At 36.7% G+C, this 21,707-nt stretch overlaps 1 protein-coding gene across 4 annotated transcripts in view; it reads left to right on the top strand.

The window, feature by feature from the left end:
• The window catches only part of REV1 (REV1 DNA directed polymerase), a 55,261-nt gene that overhangs the window by 7,190 nt on the left and 26,364 nt on the right, over window positions 1-21,707 (top strand). For 2 of the 4 annotated variants that reach the window (XM_068182731.1, XM_068182732.1), the window contains exons 2-7: window positions 7,208-7,274; window positions 8,035-8,167; window positions 9,918-10,086; window positions 15,731-15,880; window positions 17,939-18,651; window positions 20,438-20,545. In XM_068182731.1, coding sequence (XP_068038832.1) covers window positions 7,218-7,274; window positions 8,035-8,167; window positions 9,918-10,086; window positions 15,731-15,880; window positions 17,939-18,651; window positions 20,438-20,545 — 1,330 coding nt within the window. In that variant the 5' untranslated portion in view covers window positions 7,208-7,217. Of the gene's footprint in view, window positions 1-7,207; window positions 7,275-8,033; window positions 8,178-8,953; window positions 9,056-9,917; window positions 10,087-15,730; window positions 15,881-17,938; window positions 18,652-20,437; window positions 20,546-21,707 lie in introns of those variants that run through there. The other 2 variants (XM_068182733.1, XM_068182734.1) reach the window with 2 other exon arrangements.

The raw sequence follows: 21,707 nt of genomic DNA, 5'->3' as shown, positions 1-21,707 counted from the left end.
TTGTATTGTGGCACTAAGAACCCTTGTGTGAAAGAAGTGATACTTGAACTAAAAAGTGAATTGAACTACCTGGTTACATATAGCAATAACATTAGTGAAGAGAAGCTGTTCATCACTGGAGAGCTCTGAAGGGGCTCAGGAGGTCATGACTTAAACAAAAAATGCAGAAATGTTGAAACTGAAGGCCAGTCTTCTGTAAGCAGAAGGAAAAACCAGGTTAAACCACTACTTGTGACAAGCTATAAATGGACTGTAGCTGCTACTGAGTGTTATTCCTAGAGGGGAATTGACAGTTGGTTTCAAGTTAAATCTGTCTTCCTATTTTTCAAAGAATTAACCATCTCAAATGCTATGTATAAAAGCAAAAATGATGTATTGAAAACAGATTGTTTGAAGCTGGTGTGGATTGTACAATGATCCTGGTTTCTGGACCTCATGCTTCCTCAGATTGTGACAATTAAAACAATTGTCTGTCCCAGACGCCCAAATTAGTTGAAACAAGGTACAAAGACTTTTGTCTTGTACAGCACTGATATAAACAGTTACCTGCTATACAACTTTTGTGCTGTTTTTTGTGTTATTGTGATGTTTAGCCAGCAAAAGAAATCTATATTTCTTAGTTGTTATTTGTGTGTGAAGTATTTAGTCCATGATTGTACTGATTATGAAAAACTGATCTGAAATAAGGACCATTTTGAATTGCAAAAATAGTCAGTTTGGAAACTGGATTAGTTCAGCAAAGACTTCTCTTTCTAGGGGACCGACTGAGCTGGAGGTTCTCATAGTATCATTTCTTTGCTGTCAAGCTCAAATGAAGTACGCACATAACATAGTTTTAGAATAGTTATCTGCTCATGAGGAGTTGATTCTGAAGGACTTGGGGTTTTTTCTATGTTTTATGTGAGTTGTATGGTATTTTGCCTTTCTAGCAAATGCCATGGATGCTCATATTTCAGACAAGTGGTATTTCTAAATTTCTCATACTGTTTTTTCTAATATTTAAATTTCCCAAGATTTTGTTCTTTCCTAATTTACACTCTCATCTTTACTCACAGGACATGAAGGTGGTGTTGGCTGTTTTTGGGGATAGCTATTGTTTCAAGCATCCTTCAGCTAATTTCATTTCTCTTGGTTTAAAATATCATCAAAGATTGAACTGCAAAACAGAACTTTCTGGGTGGCCCTGTAACATCAGGTGCTTGTAGTTAGCAGTGCTTATCCTGTGGGAACAGGTGGCATAAGACATTGAGCTGTTTAATTTATAACTTTTTTTTTTTTAAGCCCTTACCCTATGGAAAAAGTAAGGTAGCCTATCCCTTTGGTTTATTGCAGGGAAAAAAACATAAGCAGCATTACTTCGTGAACAGTAGCCAGCTCATTGGGACTCTGTATCTACATTTATACTGCCATTAGTTATAGTCATGACCCAAAAGTTAGTTTCTAGAAATTGCTAAGATAATTTTAAGATCCCATCCATTCCTCTTTTTTTTGCCTGTCCGCTTTGGCTTTATCTGATGCTTTTGTGAGTCATTTTGACTTGCTAAACTTGTGGAAAGCTAAACCATAAAATTATGTCAATTCTATGTTGATTTAGTGAGCTGAATTACACATAGCACCAGTGTGAATACAGGGGTCATGTGAGCTTGGAAGTACTGTAGAGGTTGGGGAAAGCCTGTTAGGCCAGCAGAGGCTGAAGAGCAAGGTCATCCCTTCTGGTAGTAGTCAGCCAGCAATTTGGCTCAAAAATGTTATGAAACTTCACCCTGAGACTTCTATTTCCCACCTAGAATAAAATTCAGTTGTTTTGCAATGTACTGTTTAGTAATTTTAATATGGAATAGTAATGCTAACCCTGAATTATCTGAAATCACAGGTGTTTAAGCATATAATATCTTTAAAAAAGCTTTTGACTTTTTTGTGAAAATTCTTTTTGCTGGATTCTGGACTTCTTAATATGTGGTAGAAAATAGTTTTCTACCCTGTAGCAGCTGCTCTTTTCCAGAAGACTCAGCCAGGAATAGGACTCTTGTGCTTAGAAATGTATAAACATGTAAGATAGTTCTTTGCTCAAAGGGCTTGAAGACTAGTGCCAAGCAGAGTGGTGAGTTTGATGTGGGAGCTGGAATGTAGAGGCATGAAACTCAAACAAGCCACAAAATACCCACTTGATGGAAAAAGCTTCTAAGCCCTGCTGAGCTGGGATGAATTCAATCTACAGTTCAAGGGAAAGATTCTGATACTCATTAGCAGTGGCCCGAGACACCCATATTTCCGCTGGAGTTGCACCTTTATATAGGCTTGTGGCATGTGAATATGTTAAATAAATCAAGTTCTTTTGCAGTAGAGGACAATGACAGCATGTCTACTCTGGTCAGAAATGCAGACTTGCTATTACAGTGTGTTATACTTCCATGCAGCTTTCAGTTACCAAAAAATTGGATTATCTGTATGGAACATTACTTGTGCGATGTATTTAGACACAACTTTGGCAGGGTTATTTGTTGAGTCAGAGTGCAACCTCATTTTATCTTTGGAAATAGTTCATATGTAGGGAAGAACCATAAAGTTTATATTCTGCCAGTTTCAAGTTGACTACTTGAAGAGGTAGCAAAAATACCTCTCCACTGTATATATGCTTGGCAGAGAGACTGGTGACACGTATGACAGAAGCAGGAAGTAGTACTGCACTGGAATTAAAAAGCTCATGACGATCCATGTTCACTTCTTACAGAGTCATTGAGATCTGTATTCTGTGATCCCAACCATTTTTCCCCCTAATGCCTGTGGTTTTCGTCTGGGTTGGTCCCTTAGCCATGCTACCCCAACTGCCCAAGAAAATGAAAAGCCACTGTCTTGCAATCATTTATAATACAAATATTTTAAAGAAATAACTTTCTTTACGGTGTACTATAGACGAGACTAAAACAAATATTAGCATCGACATTCAGATCTACATTCCTTGCTCTGTAAGTCCTGTATGCACACAGACATGTTTATAGAATGTATAGAATGTACACTTAACATTTCATTCCATTACCTGATCTGTCGACTTTGATTAGCAGTCTTTAGTAACAGGGCTAAAGGGTTGTGGATTGGGAAGTATGATGCTAGACCTGTGAAGCAGGGTGCAAAGAGATATCACATGTCTTTGGCTGTGTTGACTATTTCTGAGCCACTAGTGATGTACAAAGCATCAAAACACTTTGTTTCTCTTCTAGCTTAAATATCATCCAATAGAAATTTGAATTTTAGCTAACCCTGGTTTGCAGAATGGTAAGATTTTGCCTTTTATATGTGATCTAGAAGGAGATAGAGGGCCAAATTATGCTAATTTTGACCATTGGAGTTTTTAACTTTACTTTTTTGCTTGAAAAGTTATTTCTCTTGCACTGAAAAACAGGAATGTATTCCTAGGAATACTGTTTCTATATTTTCAGGCTTTTGTGGAGTTTCAGAATTTGTCGGTGTTCTTTTTTTTTTAATTGTAGAATATTTAATTATGGTCACAGGTTCAGAATGTGAGCATTTGAATTTTATTTAAAAAGCTTCTCTCTTCTGGGCAGAGAGAACATGTTTGTTATGGCTGTTTGAAGTCCCCTGTCTTGATTACTACCCACCCACATCTCATCTACTTCCCACCTTCACGGGTTCTTTACTAAGCGTTTCTCTTACTCATCCCTTCATTATGATTCCTATAGGGGGAGCATCATACCATCCTTACATTTCTCATTTCATGAACCAGTGAGCATGTTTAAAATCTCACTTAACTTTTCCTCTGGTTTAAAAAATCTTGGGCAAGATATTTCTCATGCTCATTTGTTCCTTAGTTTTCAGCAAGGCAGCTGTAAGTGGTTACCTTCATTTTCAAGGAAAAATTCACACTGTGAGGACAAGTCTTTAGCAGAGAGGTTTCTCTGTAGTCCAGAAACCTTGGTTTATCATCCAGTTCCTGTAACTATAAAGGGAGAAAGTAGTCTCCAATGTTTTCATATCAGCATTAGGAAAATAATCCGTGACCCTGAAAGGGAAGACTTGAGCCAGAGGCATCTAGTAATTACTGAAGTACCATGTTCCTAACCTGTGTGTTCAGAATTTAAGTGAACTGGCTTAAGTGGACTGAGTCAAAAATTGCATTTGCTAAGGAAATGGTAAATCACTCTCAGATGTTTCAAGTAGGCATTACAGCCTAGTTTCTCTAGTTTTGCAGGCTCTAGGAAGACAACTTCTGAGCAATTGTTACGTCAGGTTTTTAGCACCTTGACCTAAGTAGTTTTGTTTCGTTTCTAATTTTAATCAAACTCGACATGTAACCATGACTCTGGTTTTAATTGGCTTCACTTTCACACTAGAGATCCATCTTCCTCACCTTCCAGTGTCCTGAATAAAAATGAAACGTGTTTCAAGGTTTCAGAAAAGCCGATTCTTATGAAGTCAGTTCTTCAGTTTATCAGGCATTAGATATTTTAGTTTAAGCAGGAGGTTGTTGTATAGGGGTCAGAGTTAAGACCTATCAAATCCTGTCTTCTCAGTGATTGGAGTTGTGGTGATTTATAGCACGCATTTTGTACAGTCTTCATTTTTTTCAGAGCAAGAGTTTATATTTGTATGAGGTTTTTTCTTTTATACCCTTAGAATGATAGAACAGCCCAGACTGGAAGAGATCTCAAAAGAGTATCGTTCAACTTTTCGTGGGTAGGGAAGCCTGGTTGAGGTTATCTGGTGCCCTGTCCAATTGCAACATGAAAATCTCCAGAGATGAGGACTCTGCTGGGTCCCTGTGTTCTAGTCATTGATTGCTCTCACTCTAAAAACTATTTTTCTTAAGTCAAGAAGAAACTTCCTGGTGCAGCTTGTATCTGTTGCTTCTTGTGCTCTCCATGTGGCTCCTTATGAAGGGAGAGCCTCTGGCATCTTTGTAGCCACCCTTTAAGACTTTGTCATCCTTTATTAAGAGGGAGAAAGAGTAGTCATTAGTTAAAATTCTGGTGTCTCTTATGAGCTCATATACTGATATCTGTAGTATCTAAAAAACTAGATGACCTTTTCATTAATGGTTTTTCTTTTTTTATTAACTTACCCTTTCCTGTTTTTCCAAGAATTTCTTAGCCAGAAGTGATAGATATGAAATACATTTCACTTCAGCTAAGGGAAAAATACAAATTTTCCATATGAAAGAAGTAATCAAGCCATTTTCACTATACACTGTCCTCTGCAGGAAAAAAGTCAGTTTTGTATCTTATGTGGTCATCTAGCTCATCTCCTTTCTTTTTCCTCAGTGTTCCTTAAGAGTTCTCTTGTATCTGCTAGATGCAATCCAAACCACTAAAAATTAATTTCAGAAGGCCTGATGTCTTGGAAACAGGTCTCTGGGTAAGAAATGCAGGTACCTAGAGGGGAAATACCACAATCTGAGAATTTGTTTTGAATGTTGGTGTAGAGCTCATCTCCTTGACATGTGATTCATCTCCATAATTGCACATACAGCAATGCGTATGTCAGTTGTGTATCAAGTTACAAGCAACTGTTAGCATGGAACCAAGTGCATCATGATCCTTCTGTGTTTGTGGAGGTCCTGAAACATAAAACAGATGCTTACCTTTTCAAAATACCTGCTACCTTGCTTTGACTATAATTCTGTGGTTGCCCAATTTGGCATATTTGCAGTAGTCCATGAAAATGATAGTACTTATGAAAACTTCTGCTGCAGCTGTGTCTTATTTTGCAGTCCAGGGTGGTTTAACTGGATATCAGAGTATGCCTGCTTAGTCCTCTAGGACAAAAGGGAATTAAGAGACAAAAGCTAGAACTCACTTTCGGGTAGGTTCATGAGAAATGGAGTGTTGATACAATAAATGAGACAGTCTCCAAAACAGTGCAGTAGAAGGCCTGGATAGGAAAATGGCCAGAATGTGTTGTCATCTCCATACACAGCTGTATGTGCTTTCTGGTAAGCTGGAATCTGAGTGAAGCTTCTGTGCACTTGCTACTGGACAATGCTGTCTATAGTCCAGAGGCTCAAAAACAGGCAAGGATGGAAAACAGTTGACTTCCTTCTTTGTATTTACTGTAGCTTTGCATGGTTTTTAGGGAGGATAAAGGAATATAAATTAAATATTTAATGACATAGAAGATTTAAGACAGTCAGCTTTTTTAGTTTCAGAGACTTGTCCTGATCCTCTAAGAGCTGATAGACCTAAAAGACTATTTTGTCTTTTCATTTAGAGAACTATTTTGGTTGGAAAGTGAGCAGTGTAATAGCAGGCAGTGACTTCATGATCTTACCACATCATTAATCAATATTCTAAAATCAGTTTTACAACAGCTGTAGTAAATATGAATCACTTGGGTGCAGTGAACACTTGGCCACAGTCCAAGCATCGCTTTTTCTATCCAGTTCTGTTCTAGCCAGCAAATAGCTCAAGTGGGGACATGGCTGTGTTCATCTTGTGGTCCAGGGATAAGTGTCTTGCATAAAGGAAAACTGAAATTTGGCTGGTTGGATTTTTTTTTTTTTTTTTTTTTTTTTATTTATTGAGCAATGCAAACAAAAAGCCCCCAAGAATCAAATCACAAACCTAACTATAGCTCATACTAGGTCACTTAAACAGCTGGCTTTTCTTTGCCCATAAGATCACCTTTGGTTTTTTGCTTTGATGTGATGTATTGCATTACAGCAGCATATGCTTGGATGTTTTATAATCAGCTGTAAATCCATTGGTGAAATTTATCCTGTCTCTAATACCAGGAGGTGGCTGCCTGCACCACACCGTGTCTGTGGTATCAAATAGGAAATAAAAGATTGTTCATGACCTAGACAATATTTTGCATGGATGTTAGCAGTTGTATTTAAGAACCTTTTATTATTCCTTTTATAATAGGAGATGTATGATGAACAGAAAGAATTTAATAAATTGTAATGGACAGTGAACATTGTAAGGAGTTTTTAATATTCAGGGTGAATAAAGCAAAACGTGTATGTGTGGTTTTTTATATGTCACGGGAACCACAGTATGCATTACTACAAAACTGAGGAATCAGGTTTTTATGTGATCTTGCATTTCTAGACTGGCTGTGAAACTCTTAATACATCAGTGAAGTTGATTGGAAAAATGTCATCTTTGTGATAATCTGTAAATGGCCTGTAGTGCCATCACTGAAGTGCCACTGATGAACATTTAATTGATCAAGCATTGTTCTTCCTCTGCAGAAGCTTCAGTATGAGGCGAGGTGGATGGCGGAAACGAGCTGCCGATGGCGATGGATGGGGAATATGGGTATGTTCAAAACCTAGTGGCTTTTTTAAAAACAGGTAAATGGCACTGTTGTTAAAAAGGGGTTACAGTTTTGTTTTACATGCTAAGAGGACGCTATAAATTAAACCCTTTTGCTTTACTTGAAAACACTTAATTAAGTTTGAAAGAAATTTTTCAATTAACAGATTTTGAAGTCTGTGTTCACAATAATCAATAAATTTCATCATTAATAAGTGCAAACCCTTGAATAGTTTTAAATCACCATTTAAAAACAAACTAAGTAATTTGAACACTATTTACAGTTATGTCCACCACTTTCTGTAGTTGGACAATAACTGAGGCACCTAATTTACATCAATGTTTAGAATACTACTGTCCCATGTATATTTAAGAACTGAAAATATATGGAACCACATTGTTCTGTTAGGCAATGAGTCACCAATTTAGCACCCAAATTTGTATCATCCCATTTTTTCTTCTTCTTTCTTTTTATTCTATAAGATTTTCTATATATATAGAATCCTTTATATATATAGAATCTTTTCCTATAAGAAAAAGATTAAGGAGTATGAAATAAATCTTGCCACGTTGATAACAAGATGCAGTTATCTAAGTTTATGGTGGAGCATTTGCTGTTTTTCATTTGAAAAACGAATGTCTTTTGTGTGTCAGCCAAATACAGTTTGGAGGAATGTTCCTTAGCTTGACCAGTTTCTGTATGTAAATATTAGGAAATAGGACTGGCATCATGGGTTGTGTTTTGTTTTAATTTAAAAACTAGGGTGGGTACATGTCAGCAAAAGTTAAGAAATTGGAGGATCAGTTCCGGTCAGATTCAGCCATACAACAGCAGAGGGATGGAAATTCGTCAAGTATCTTCAGTGGAGTCGCCATCTACGTCAATGGCTTGACAGGTGAACCTTTGTTTTTTTTAAGGATCTGTATTGTGTTGTTCTCACGTTTACTACCATCCTGAGTGGAAATAACTGCAAAACACATGAATTTGCAGCTAAGTAAATGCATGACAATTACTTTATATGTTTTGTATATTCCATTGTTTTTCATGTTGAAGGTTGTCAATAAAAAATCTGATTTACATTCTGAATATAAATATTGCTTTACTATATAATTTACGTAACATAACTTGTAGAAATAGGAGTAGATCTTTCCATGTTTCTGTGATCTTATTATTTGAAATCAGGCCTTTTAATTTCCTCTATCCACCTACACTTACTAAATTTCTAATTTTTCAAATTAGTGATGGCTAGATTGTATGCCTTAAATTTACATTTGGGAGAATATGTCGAAGTTTTCTTGCTCAGAGTGGTATAATTTGTGAGACAGAATTTGTGTGATAGTGGAAGGAGGAACAAGAGAAGAAGTAAGAGATTTATGCATTGTAGGGACCATCTGTGGTGGACTAATACAGTGCATGTTAGCTGGAGTAAGGTTTTTAATCTACCATGCTTATGTTCATACTTCTCCTTATTTCTGTAAAGCAGCTTTATAACCTTTTGGAAACTCCCCAGAAGCCTTATTCAGGGATCTCTGCCAGGAATGTTGTGATTATTATGTAACTGATGCATAGTGCTTCTATGGATAGATTAGTGCTGGTTTAAGCACAGGGATCAAATGGATTGGAAGAGGTTAAGGTGGATATGTTAAACCATTAATACATCTGGATTGGTTGTTTAATGCAGGCATTTTCTTTAGTGAAAGTCCAGCATTTGTGTATTCTTCAAGCGGCTAGTCCCTAAAAAGAGCTCTAGAAGATGGTTGTCCAAAAGGCTGCAGTAGGAAAGGTAGCACTTGGAGAAAGTGTGTGCTATTTTTAGTTAAAAGCTGGAGGAATCATGAAATGTTAGACATGTTTTGAGTTGACAGAAAGGAATTGTAACTGTATCCTTTAAAAACTTTTTCCTTGTTCTTGTATTGTTCAAATTTTTTTTAAAAAATGTCTTGTGCTAGATTCACTATTCAAACATTGTTAGTGTTAACCCAAATCTTTTGGTGCCTGTGTGACGCCACTGCTAACATTTTCCAAAGCTAACACTTTTTTCTTTTTTTTTCCCACCTCTGCTTGCAAAATAAGTACTCTTTTTAAAACGATTGAGGAGATCAGAAAAGTTGTTGGTTTCTAAGGTATTCTTTGTTACCTGTAATCACTAAGAATAACCTGGTAAGGAAGGAGTGAGTTAACTGCTTCAGTACATCAGAAATTAAATAGTAGGAGTTCTGTGCTGTTGCTAATCCCTTTTGACATTAATTATTTTCTGTTGCTTCTGGGTAAAAACTATTCTCCTGAACTCTGGTGAAAAGATAATCTAATTTTTTATTATGTTGATGTAAAGCATTTTTTGATACAGTTTAACATTACATCTACTTGAGTATTTTTTCCTGCCTTCTGCCATACATATTGTGGGAAGCTCCTCTAAAGTAAGTAGAATGTTCGCATTTTGAATTAGTGTTTTCAAAACCAGTTTTCTGCATTTTTTGCAAAATGGTTTTCTGAATTGTTGTTTGAAGAACTTGTAAGTTTTTTTCCAGAATAAAACAATGGTTTGCACTATTTCTGATCATGGTATCATATTTATCAATTCAGGTTCTTTTTCTCACTGTATTTGCTGACACTAAACAGGAAGATTTCTGGTTTTAATTTTATAGATCCCTCAGCTGATGAATTAAGACGGCTGATGATGTTACATGGAGGCCAATACCATGTGTACTATTCCAGATCAAAAACAACTCACATTATTGCCACCAATCTTCCAAATGCCAAAATAAAAGAATTGAAAGGAGAAAAAGTAGTTCGGCCAGAGTGGATCGTGGAAAGGTAAGTTTATGTCTACTGTGTTTGGAGATTTTCCCTCTTGGGGGAAAAGAAACCAAGAAAAATCTGGGGAGAAAACAACTTAAAGATTGCATTTTGAGATTATGGTTTAGCTTAAAATAATTAAATCATAGAACAGCTGAGTAGAAATACCACTGTTACACTGAAGATTTGTTTCTTAGGGATTGTTCTTTAAGAAACTTCATCAAGACCATTCAGAAAGTCTCAAGCATATTAGGAAACTGAACATTATTCTGTTAATTCCATTTAATATCTAACCAGTTGATCAGACTTCATCTCAGGATGTTAAATAACTACTGTGTGATTGTTTTAAATCTCCTGTTGTGTGTTTTGCCTAAGTTTCATGTCATCTGTATATAAAGGGGGATGTCAGTTGAAAGTGTTCTCATAAAATTGGAACTAACCCATCTAAACATTTATTGTATTGTGACTTTATAAGAAAATAATAAAAACTAAAGGAAAAAAAAGTCTGCATTTTATTTACAAAATATCTATGTTCTTTGGTTTCTCCATGCACTGGAATATATAGAATCCACTGAAGCTGTCCTTGCTAAAGACAGTAGCCAAGCTCAGAGCAGTTAATGTGGCTTGCATCTCTCTTCTTCCATCTGAGGAACTCACAGGAAATAGAATAGGCAGGAATATGTTCTAGAAATTATCCTGCCAGTGTCATGCCATTCTTAAGTAGCCTCTTTCTGCTGGTAGATGACCAGCAGAAACAGGCAAGGAACTGTTCTGCAATGCATGTGTGAAATCTTATTTGCAGTTCGCTGGTAAATCTTATTTACAGTCCTTTGTATTCAGCTGTTTCATATCATGTATCTTTATCGGCAATTTTTAAACTTTAATTAGACATTTTAAGTTACTCAGTTTAAAAAAGACTTCAGATAGATTTTTTTTTTCCCCCCAGCAGTTTTAAGACCTCACCCCTGTGTTTAAGGACTTGGAAAACTGATCACAAGTGTGGTTTTATTTGGGAGATGTGACTGTTTTTAATTGGTGCCACTACTTGCTATGATTTTGACCAGATTGGAAAGATCAGTTTGTATACGTTCAGCAGAGACTTGATAGAACCTGATATGTCAAATCTCCTAATACTTTTATTCTGGTGTCAGGTTCTGCATTGTGGTTCTGGAAGGTTACACTGTAGAATAAGTCAGAAGAACCAAGTATAGACAGATACACGAGTATGAGCACAAGGAAATGGGGGAATTCACTGTCTCAACAGAACAGGGTACATACCACAGTCTAGAATAGAAGCTAATTTCACAACCATCTCTCTTTTTGTTTCTCCTCTTCTCAACAGTATTAAAGAATACTCAGTGATTAAATAATCCTTCTCTTTATATGGAATACCAAATTACGTTCTCAGTAGCTCAGTTGGTGAAAATTAGTGTAGTAGTTGTAGAAGTTTCCAATTTCATAGAATTGGAAGGGACCTTAAAGATCATCTAGTTCCAACCTCCTTGCCATGGATTAGGTCACCTTCCACTAGGCCGTGGATGAAGTTGTTTCCACAGTGAAGCTTCTCGGAGCAATCTGTTCCAGTGCCTCATGATCCTCACAGTAAAGTCTTTCTAATACCTGATCAAAACCTACCCTCTGTCAGCTTCAAGCCATTCCCCCTTGTCCTGTCACTACACACTCTTGTAAAGAGCCCCTCTGCAGTTCTTTTGTGGGCAATGTGATGGGTTTGCAATTTTTTCATTTTGTTTAAGAATCTACCCTAAAATGTTGCTGTCGCAAACTGCTGGTAAAACTGTGTTGTTAGATCTTTGGTCTTGTCACCCAGGGTTGCAGAATGAGGAAGTTGTTTGTCTGTGCAGCTTTGATTTGTTTCTTATGTCCATATATTATGATTTAGTCCTTATTACATGATCACATGCCATCTTTTTTCACTATGGCACCTGCCACATTCTCTGCACGGAAAAGATTGAGTTCAGGATGCAGACTGCTAATACAGTGCAATGGCTTCTCCTTTTTTTCTCCTGTTCCTTACTTATTGCATGTGACTTGAATTCTTTGCTGGTAATGAAATGAATAATTAATTCCCGTCTTTTATTGGTGCTTATCACTATAGCATCTGTCTGCTTTCCAAAGATTAATGAATGTAACATAGCACCATTACAGTGGCTATTATTTAATTTTTTTGAGAGCCACCTAAAGGACATTGAGCTAAAACACCAGAAATGTTCATAATTTGGAATATGCCATGGAAATTCTGCAGAGTTACTTGCTCAAGGATAGTAAGGCATGTGTAGAACTTTATTGCTGCATTAAAAGCTTTGCATATTCTGAACTATGATCTAAAGTCAGACTCTTATAAACCTGTTGTGAAATGGAAGTAGCTCTTGAATTTTGGTTTAGTTAGCATCCCATAGAGATCTTCTCTAACAGTAGTTGCAAAATCCAGTGTTGCAGGGTAATAGTGTGGTTACTGTAGTGACAAAATTATTCTTTCTGCATGCCCCTTATTGTGTGTTTTTGCTACCTCTCCATGTTTGCAACAAATGAAGGGAATTGCAGGCAGGCCTTCTTCCTAAGTCAGTATTCCTTTATTTGAAAAATACATCATTACTTTATTTGAAAATACTTTCATTTATTTGAAAAATACACCATTACACCGTACTACCATTATGTAGCGTGGAAAGATTGTTGTGCAGTGAAAGCCAAATTCAGGTGATCTGAGAGCTTGACTTTCAAATTTGAATATTCTTTTAGCATTCTTTGACATTTATAATCACTTTTCAGAGACTGAGGATAACTAACATGAGGTACCAGTATTTGGATTCCTTATTTTGATTTTCAAATTGGGTGAATATTTTTCCTAAAGAACTGTGTTAATCTAATACAAATATGAAGAAAATAGTTTAATAAGAAAAAAAAATGTTATTCTGGTATGACACATAGTTTTCTGATGAGAAAATGCAAATTTCAAATGCAAAAGAGAGGAGTAGATATCATTTGCTATGACTACAGTAGTGCTTTTGATACAGTCCCCTGTTGCATTACTGAAGACAAATTGGGGAGGTATGAATTGGATAGTGGGCTGCTGGCTGAGGGATGCAAGTACTGGCCCAGCTGACTCGGTCACCATAGTGGTCAGCAGTTCGGAGCCAAACTAGCAAATAGCCACGAGGGGCATTTCTGAAGGGGTCATACTGGGGCAGATGCAGTTTATGTCTTCACTAACAACATGGACATTGGTGATACAGTGGAAAGTAGCTTCAGCAAGTTTGTGGATGATTTAGAAGGCAACAGTTGACATACTGGAGAGAAGGTCTGTCCTTTGGAGAGCATCGACAGACTGTAGGAATGGGATGGCAGAAACTTGACGAAATTCAACAAAGCAAAATGCAGAGCCCTGAACGCAAGACAGAATTGGTTCCATGCAACCAGACAGGCTAGGGACTCACAGGCTGGGACACACCCTTGTAATCCACCAGGACCCTCAAGTCTTACCCTAAAAGATAACCATGAAGCTGCAGTTGTGCCCTTGTGGAGATAAAGGCTAACAGCAACTGGTTGCATTAGCAAGACCACAGTCCAGATCAAGGCAAGTTATTCTTCCAATTTGATCAATACTTCTGAAGTTAAACCTGGAGTTGTGTGCCAGATTTTGGGCTTTTCAGTAAGAGAAGTACTGACAACTGTGGTGTTCAGTCCAGAGGAGTGCCACCAATAGGAGCATGTGCTATATAACAAGAGGCTGAGAAAGCTGGTTCTGTTCTGCTTGGAGAGAGGACTAGATGGGGTCTAATTGTTGTCTTTCATTACCTCTATGGAGGTTACAGGGAGTGTGGAGCCAGATTTTTCTTCAAGATGTACAGCAAGAGGACAAGAGGCAATAGTCACAAGTTGCAGCAAAGAAAATTTCAGCTATAAGAAAAAGATTTTTCACAGTTAAAAGAGAGTAAGCAATGAAACAGGTGCCTAGAGAGAGTTGTAGAATTTCTGTGTTTGGAGATACTCAAAATTAGGGTGGACTTTTAGTCCTGGGCAACCTGATATGACTGTAAAGATAACGTTTTGATCAGTGTTTGGTCTAGAGACCTCCAGAAGTCCTTTCCAACGTATTTTTTTTTTTAGTGATTATGAATTCTATGACACAGGGAAGGTGAAATGGGTAAAGATGTTGAATGGTACATCTAAATTAGGATTCCTATTGCTGCATGTTAATGCAGTTTGGAAAAAAACAACTGTTTGTTTATCTAGTTATGCAGCTAGTAGCTAAAACTGTGATGTCATAAACAAGTTCTTAAATAAATGTTAGTTTGTTTAATCATCTTGAAATTGTAGCAATTACTCTGAAATATTACCAAGTTGGTTCTGCACCTATGTTCACATGGCCTTTGGAGAAACAGTCAAGTCAGGCATTGTAAAAACTCAGTTGCTGCATTACCACTCTGTGAAAGCTTTGGAATTCTCCCAGGTGTATTTTTATCTCTTTTTGGCAATGTTTAATGCAAATAATGTTCCTTTATGAGTGATATATAATCATGTATCAAACAGTATTTAATTGATATATTTTTGGGGCTGTTTTGCTATTCCATTTCCATAGTAACCTTACCAGGTATATGTATATGCTTAACTAGTTTTAATTTATCTAACTGGAAAATGTGATCTCTTGCTATATTCTCTCTAATTGCAGCCAGAAAGCTCCCAAGGGCTTTTGTTCTACTGTCCAGCTCCCTTGACAGTAGCACAGATTGGAGCAAGAGAAAGCATTTAGGTGCTGAAAAACACTGAGCTAAATTATCTATAAAATCTGACTCCAGTTCTGTCTTCTAAACTAAATGCTAATACTAATCTGCTTTCATGTGGGGGAGGTTCCTCTGCTGGGAGAAGTCCCAGCATCTCTGAGCCAGTGTCCAGTATGAAGGATTGTGTACCAAGAAGAGGTGAAGTGTAGGCTTGGATAAAGGCTGTTATCGCTGTTGCCAGCACCAGGTGTTGGGGTGGAGAGATTAAATCATCCTCTGGTGTATTTTTGAGGCTATTTCACTTCCAAGTGTGTGGCTTCCCTAAGGAATTTAGCAGTTACTCAAGTATAATTGCAGTTTCAGTAGAAGATGAAGAGGGAGATAGACTGGAACACAGTAGGAATAACTGGAATGATTGCTGTAGGTATTTATGGAAGATCTCTTTGGAAATTATTCTTCTGTTTAGCTTGCCTCAGTGAATTTTTTACAAGAAGAGGTAATTAGCCTTGTGGAATGGAAAAAGTAGTTAATTTTTAACAGTGAACTACGTCCTAGCTGACCTCTTTCAAATTCTACCCTAATTTGTTCCATGTTAAAGAGCTCAGTCAGTATTGTTCAGGTAGAATAAACTGGACCACTAACCAAAGGTTTTCTGACTGTTTTGTTTAAATTCAATATTTGAGGTTTGTGTGTGTCAGTTGGAAAGAGAAATGGATGTAGGCTACTGACCAACATATATTTGCAAATACCGTTTGTTGTACCAGTCGCCACAGCACAAATTACTTTTCAGTTCAATCCAGTTAAGGGTGAGAAAGGGGTTGTGGGAGGCACTACAAGTACAAATAAGAGGGTTCTTTTAGCATAGAAGGTTGGGATTTTTTTAAATTTCATAAGCAGTAACCTGGTTTTTCTTTTTTTTTCAGCATTAAAGCTGGACGTCTCCTTTCGCACGTTCCGTATCAGCTTTACACCAAGCAGTCAGGTGTTCAGAAAGGTCTCAACTTTAACAGCATACGCAAACCTGAAGATGCTGTGCCAGGTCCAAGCAATATAGCTAAAGATCTCAACAGGGTGTAAGTGTTTCTGATTCTGTAATGCAGATGCTCATCATTCACCCATACTGAGCTTGCATTTGTAAATAGCATTTTTAAAGCTCATTTTAGCTCTGTAAGAGGCAAGCTCTGAGGTGCTGAAATTTAAAAGTAAGGTATAGCTGTATAAATAGTTGAGGAAAGAACTCAGTTAACCTTGACTCCAAGCCTTGTCTCTAGTCTTTGGACCACAGTTTGATAATATGACCTAGGAGTCCTAGGGTGCAATATATATGTATGGGACCAACAGTCAAGCATTAAAGGATTCAGATAGGTGACACTGAAAAGTGAGTCTTTATTTCAAAAATAAAAAGCTGGTGACTACTTCTGCTAAAGGTGCCTAGGAATGAATATAAATGTATGCTAGTTGTTAATCTCTTTCTTTAGCCTCCTAAAAAAAAAAAAAGGAAGTCGCAGCATACATTATGTATGCTAACACCAAGGTTTAAGTCATGCTTGAGAAAGAAGATGGATTGAAAAATTAAATTACAATATAAAAAAGTATCCTAAGAGACCTAAGACCTTGAGAGGAGACTTGAAGAGAAAGCACCAGTGAAACTTTTTAACTGGCAGAGGAATTGGAATTTGGAAAGAAACATTCCACTTGAGCTCTTCTATAGATTTTTTTTTAATAATAAGGTTCCTGCATCTTTTTCAGAAATACACATTTGTTCTTTATAGGCAAGAATAATAACATTATAGATTTTTTTAGGTTGGAAAAGATACCTGGATGTCATCTGGTTCAATACTACTATTCAAGCAGGGCCAGGGATACTGTGCAAGATACTATACCTTCTGATTTGTACTGGTGATCTGAGTTCTTCCACAGTCTGCTGATTTTTTTACAATCCAGTCATGCATAATGCTGAGAAGGCTTCACTACATGAGTGGGATTTGTCTAGACTTAGGAAATAAAACCAGTCTCACAAAATTAATATCTTAAGCAGTATTTCATACCCATATTTTAAACAATGAGTGGTGCAATCATCATCTCCTCTTACTATTGCATTGTTAAAGATTTTTTAAATGAGAAGAATATTCAGACTTCCCAAAATGGCAATGTAGTCTGAAAAATGTGACTTCAAAAGCCCCCCTGTCCACTAAGTATGTGCCACTCAATATACCATTTTCAACCACACAACTCTTCAAAAATACTATGTTTACTGCAATTTATATTTGGATAATCTTAACCAAATTGTTTTCGTGCTTAATTGAGTGTCTGGTTTCAGTGGTGTACTGAATAGCTAATTTTTCCCCACCTTTTTTTTTTTGTACTTAAATTGCTAGCTTTGGGAGCTGGGAGTGATGGTTGGGTTTATTGGGTTTTTTCCAGCAGATCAAGAGTGTATAGAACTCTTGAAGACTTGGGTTTTCATTTCCAGAGTTAATTTTTTGAATGAAAGCTTTGTCTTTGTGCTAGTGTGCTTGTGACAGAATACCCTGGTTTATGTGCTTAAAAGCAGAAAATTAGTTTGTTTGTGGCTTTTATCAAAATTAAGTGATTTCTAGATCTTGAACAGATTTTTTCATACAAAAAAATAAAATGGATCTAACATTAATCTAAAATAATTCCCCAATAAATAGTTCTCTGTGTATACTTTCTCTTTCCTTTCTGTTTGTTTATAACTAGTTAAGGAAAATCACATCTCTTGACAAAAGGACAGCTCCTTCTGATGATTTGCATATTCCTGCAACATTCATGTGTGCGTGGCAGTACAGTTCTGTTAACAAACAAATAATTACTGTAATTCAGTGGGAGACAGCCTGCCAGATTAAAGGCCTTGGAAATAGCTGTTCTCATGGGAGCATGGTCACTCCCATGTATACTCCTAGTTAATATTACATGAAATCTGTAAAATCTTTGGTAGGGTGTTATATTTTGTGCTGTGGAGAGGATGTGGCTCAGAATTTGAGATAACTGGCTTGGAAATGTAACTGAAGTATAAATTGAGAACAGTTAAGAAGGAAATGCTTGAAATTACATGTAAATGTGCCTTTATTTATAAGAGATTTGGTATTTAATTATTATATCTCTTTCAGAAATCATATTAAAAAGTATGAAGTGGAAAATGAAATCACACCCAATGGAATAAACAGCTGGAATGAGGAAGAGGAAGAAGAAAGTGACAATTTTGGATTTACGGAGCTGGAGGAGATTCTTCCCATACGGAAACAAAATGGGATTCAGTCTCATAAAGACAGCACTGCCCTTTTTAATGGACACACACACACTTCTGCCAGTGCCTTAAAGACACAGGATTGCTTGGTGCCCTCCGGCAACGGTGTTGCAGGCAGGTTGTCTCCAGGCCCTGTGCAGGAGGAGGGGAAGACTGACAAAGGCATGGTTGACTTTAGAGACTGCACAGTGCAGCAGTTGCAGCAAAGCAACAAAAATACAGACTTTTCCTGGAGTCAAAACAGGACTATGAGTAACTCATCCTCATCTTCATTTTTGCACAGTAATGCTAAAATAAATGGTGCTCACCACTCAACTGTTCAGGGGCCTTCAAGCACAAAAAGCACTTCTGGACCTGCTCCTAGCAAGGCAGCTTCCTTACCTGTGTCCAAACCTTCAGATTGTAGTTTTATTTCTGACTTTTATTCGCATTCAAGACTGCATCATATATCAACGTGGAAGTGTGAATTGACAGAGTTTGTCAACAGCCTGCAGAGAAAAAACAGCGGTGTCTTTCCAGGAAGGGAAAAAATTAAAAAATGGAAAACAGGCAGGTCTGCACTTAAAACTGACACAGGTAGATACTTGTTTAAGAAGGTTTATGTTAAGAAGATGCCTTATATCTTCGTACATTAAATGTCCAAATGAGACTACATAGTTTAGTATTGAGTATTCATATTATAGTCAGACTATCTGGAAAAACTTGATGACTTTGGTGCAGTGAACACTAATGGATGCAAGTGCTTTTGGCTTTGTTGGGGTTTTTTTAACTTAAAATGTTACTTAATGTGATACTCTGGTCTATATTCAATTCTTCATTGTAGAAATAGTATTTCTGACTTTACCAAGATACATGGATTGATAAGGGAGAAAAATACTATGTATATCTGAATACACAAATCTGTAGTTGCTGTGTGAAAATCTGCAGGGGGTGGAAAAGAGAAGAAAAATCCTTATTGTTCAGCATGAGCATTTAAAAGATGAGTAATATTTGGACGTGAGTTAAAATCTAAATTTTTTTGTTAGTTAGAGTTTTATGTAGCTCTGCGTCTGTTAAAGTGGGTAGTAGTGTCATAAAGAGATTTTTGAACCTGGCTTCAAGAGAAATATTTAATGTCATTGCATCAAGGGCCAAAGTGAAAAGGTATAGAATTCATTAGAGTCAAAGTGTTACAGATAAAATATTTTGCATCTTTAGAATCTCTTGTTTACAGTCTTATTAAATTAAAAGGTTAGCTCTGTACCATTAAAGAGATTCTGACTCCTGTGCTGTAAAATTACTCACTTGTAATCATATGAAAATATGCTTGAGAAATTGCCACATCAAAAAAATTGTTAGATAATAAATTTACTGATTCTGTGTTTGTGTTAGGACACCCCAGTTATCAAACATGTTAGCTTATGGACTACTTAATGTGTATTTTTTTACATCAAAATGTGGTATAAGCTAATATATTTTTATTTTCTCTTTGATTTGGCCTAGATTATTCAAATAGTTAATGCTTGTGATTCAGTTGACAAGTAGCAGCTCCTTAACTTGATCGCTTGATTTGTAAATACGCCATTATGAGACAGTCCTTATTTTTCAAATAATGAGTTCAAAATGTAAATTATTAAAACCAAGAGCATATTTTTCTGATTATTCAGTAATTAACTCAGATGTTAAGTGGAACAGTTCACTTGGTGTGTTGAAGTATTTTTTCACTGTTACACTTTATGCATTGTTCAAGTGAATTTTTTTTTGTTAGCTATTGCCACCTTTGGTAGGTCAGCAACACAGACATGCAGACTTGAACTTGTAGAAAGCATTTCTAGTGTTTCAGGCATGTACGATTTTCAGTGAGGAGTCACCTTGCTCATCTTCGCTGAATGTTTGCATGCGTCTGAGTACAGCAGTGACAAAATCCAGTTGCATGGGACTTTCAGAACTAACTGTGGTGTGTTTCATGAAGAATAAAGGTAGCTCGTAGTGCAGCTAAACTTACATTGTTGTCTTTTGAAGCAGTCTTCTGATGAACAAAAAGGAGTAAAATTCTCTTCTGATTCGGTGTTAACGTAACGCAAATAAGATCCAGTTCCAACATGCATTAATCTTGGATTTGGGGAACCTTGTTAGGATAAAAGGTGTTAATTATAAGAAAATAAAAACCAGAAACTCTTACGTTAATTCATTGTTTAGGCTGTTTGTCTACTGCTTATGTTTTATCTTTCTTGGAGTAAATACCTTCTTGGTGAGAGGAAACAGAAATATTTATGGTTTAGAGGTGGTAAAAACTTGATAATAGACCTTGATGACTACTGTGAGTAGTAGCAAAGTGTATAAATTAGGGTTCAAGTTTTCTATTGGTGTATCTTCATACTAGGTAATGTGTCTGTTGCGAGCTCAGCCAAGCCACAGAGCTGTATAATGCACGTGGATATGGATTGCTTCTTTGTGTCTGTGGCTATCCGAAATAGACCAGATCTCAAAGGTCAGTATTTTAAGTCTGTGTGTTACCGTTTACTTAGTTAAGCCTTTAGAAAAACAAACTTGCACAATTATAAAATTAATTTGGCGTACTAATCTTTTTTCTTGCATCTTCAGTAGTTAGGCCATGCAACTTTCATATTCCTGTTTATTTTCTCACAATCCAAAAGCAAGTGGAAGAGAAAACTAGAATTCTCCTTGCTATCTCCTTTCAGTATCTAAAGCAAGAAGAGAGAAGTTAAATCTGTAGTAACTATTCTCTGTGACATTGTACATAAACTTACTCAGATTTTAATCTACCGTATTAGAAATTGGAAATCAAATTCCAGTTATACTAAAAGTGGGGTATGGGCATTGTCTATTAAAAGAAAAAGAGATAAATTAAAGAAAATGGGATAGCCTAATATTCTTCCTGAAGTAGTTTAGGAAGCTTTGTTTAACTACAAAAGTGGAAAGGTCGAGGTTGAGAATTAATTGTCTCTACCTGATGCATATTTTTCAAGAGAAGTTTGCTTCTCCTTTCCTTTCCTTTCCTCTCCAAGCTGTTACACATGAGATATTATTAGACCTGGAGAATTCAGGAATTTTCGGTTGGCATTTAGAAGTCTGAGTTGTGTGATCATCCTTAAGACATAGGAGAGTTAGTGGAACACCTTAGCAAATTTTGGTGGGTTTGTTTTCTACAAGTGTACCGTTCAGAAGTGGGGATGCTAGTTCTGTGCAAACACTGAACTGCAGGGGTGCACAAGTTTGAAGACTTGTTGCAGTGGTGACCATCTCACACTCCCGGCTCTCGCAGATCCTGGGAGAAGAGTAAGATGCATATCGAGTTCCATTGCTCTCTTCTGTCCAAAGGCAGGAGCAGCTGCATCAAAGATTCTTCTGCTGTGTTTGGTTCTTTAAAACTTGATTTCCTGCCAAGTTTCAAATTCCATTACTGGAACATAAAGAATGTAGGACTTTTCTGCAAATACTTTTTCTGTTCCACAGAAGTTTGCCAGACTTTTCAGAGCATAAATTAACTTGCTTTGGAAACACCATGGAGGTGTTGATATTGCAGAAAAGTCAAAAGTTTACTAAAAATTTTGGTTTGCACAGTTAAAACTAAGTAGAACTAAGTGTTACAGCATGTGTATATTTTTCTGATTTACTTAAGCTAATAAACA

This window comes from Anomalospiza imberbis, chromosome 2 (assembly GCF_031753505.1).
Source record: "Anomalospiza imberbis isolate Cuckoo-Finch-1a 21T00152 chromosome 2, ASM3175350v1, whole genome shotgun sequence".
Classification (NCBI taxonomy): Eukaryota; Metazoa; Chordata; class Aves; order Passeriformes; family Viduidae; genus Anomalospiza; species Anomalospiza imberbis.
Note: the sequence above shows the minus strand (reverse complement) of the source record. Positions and strands in the feature narration are given on the sequence as shown.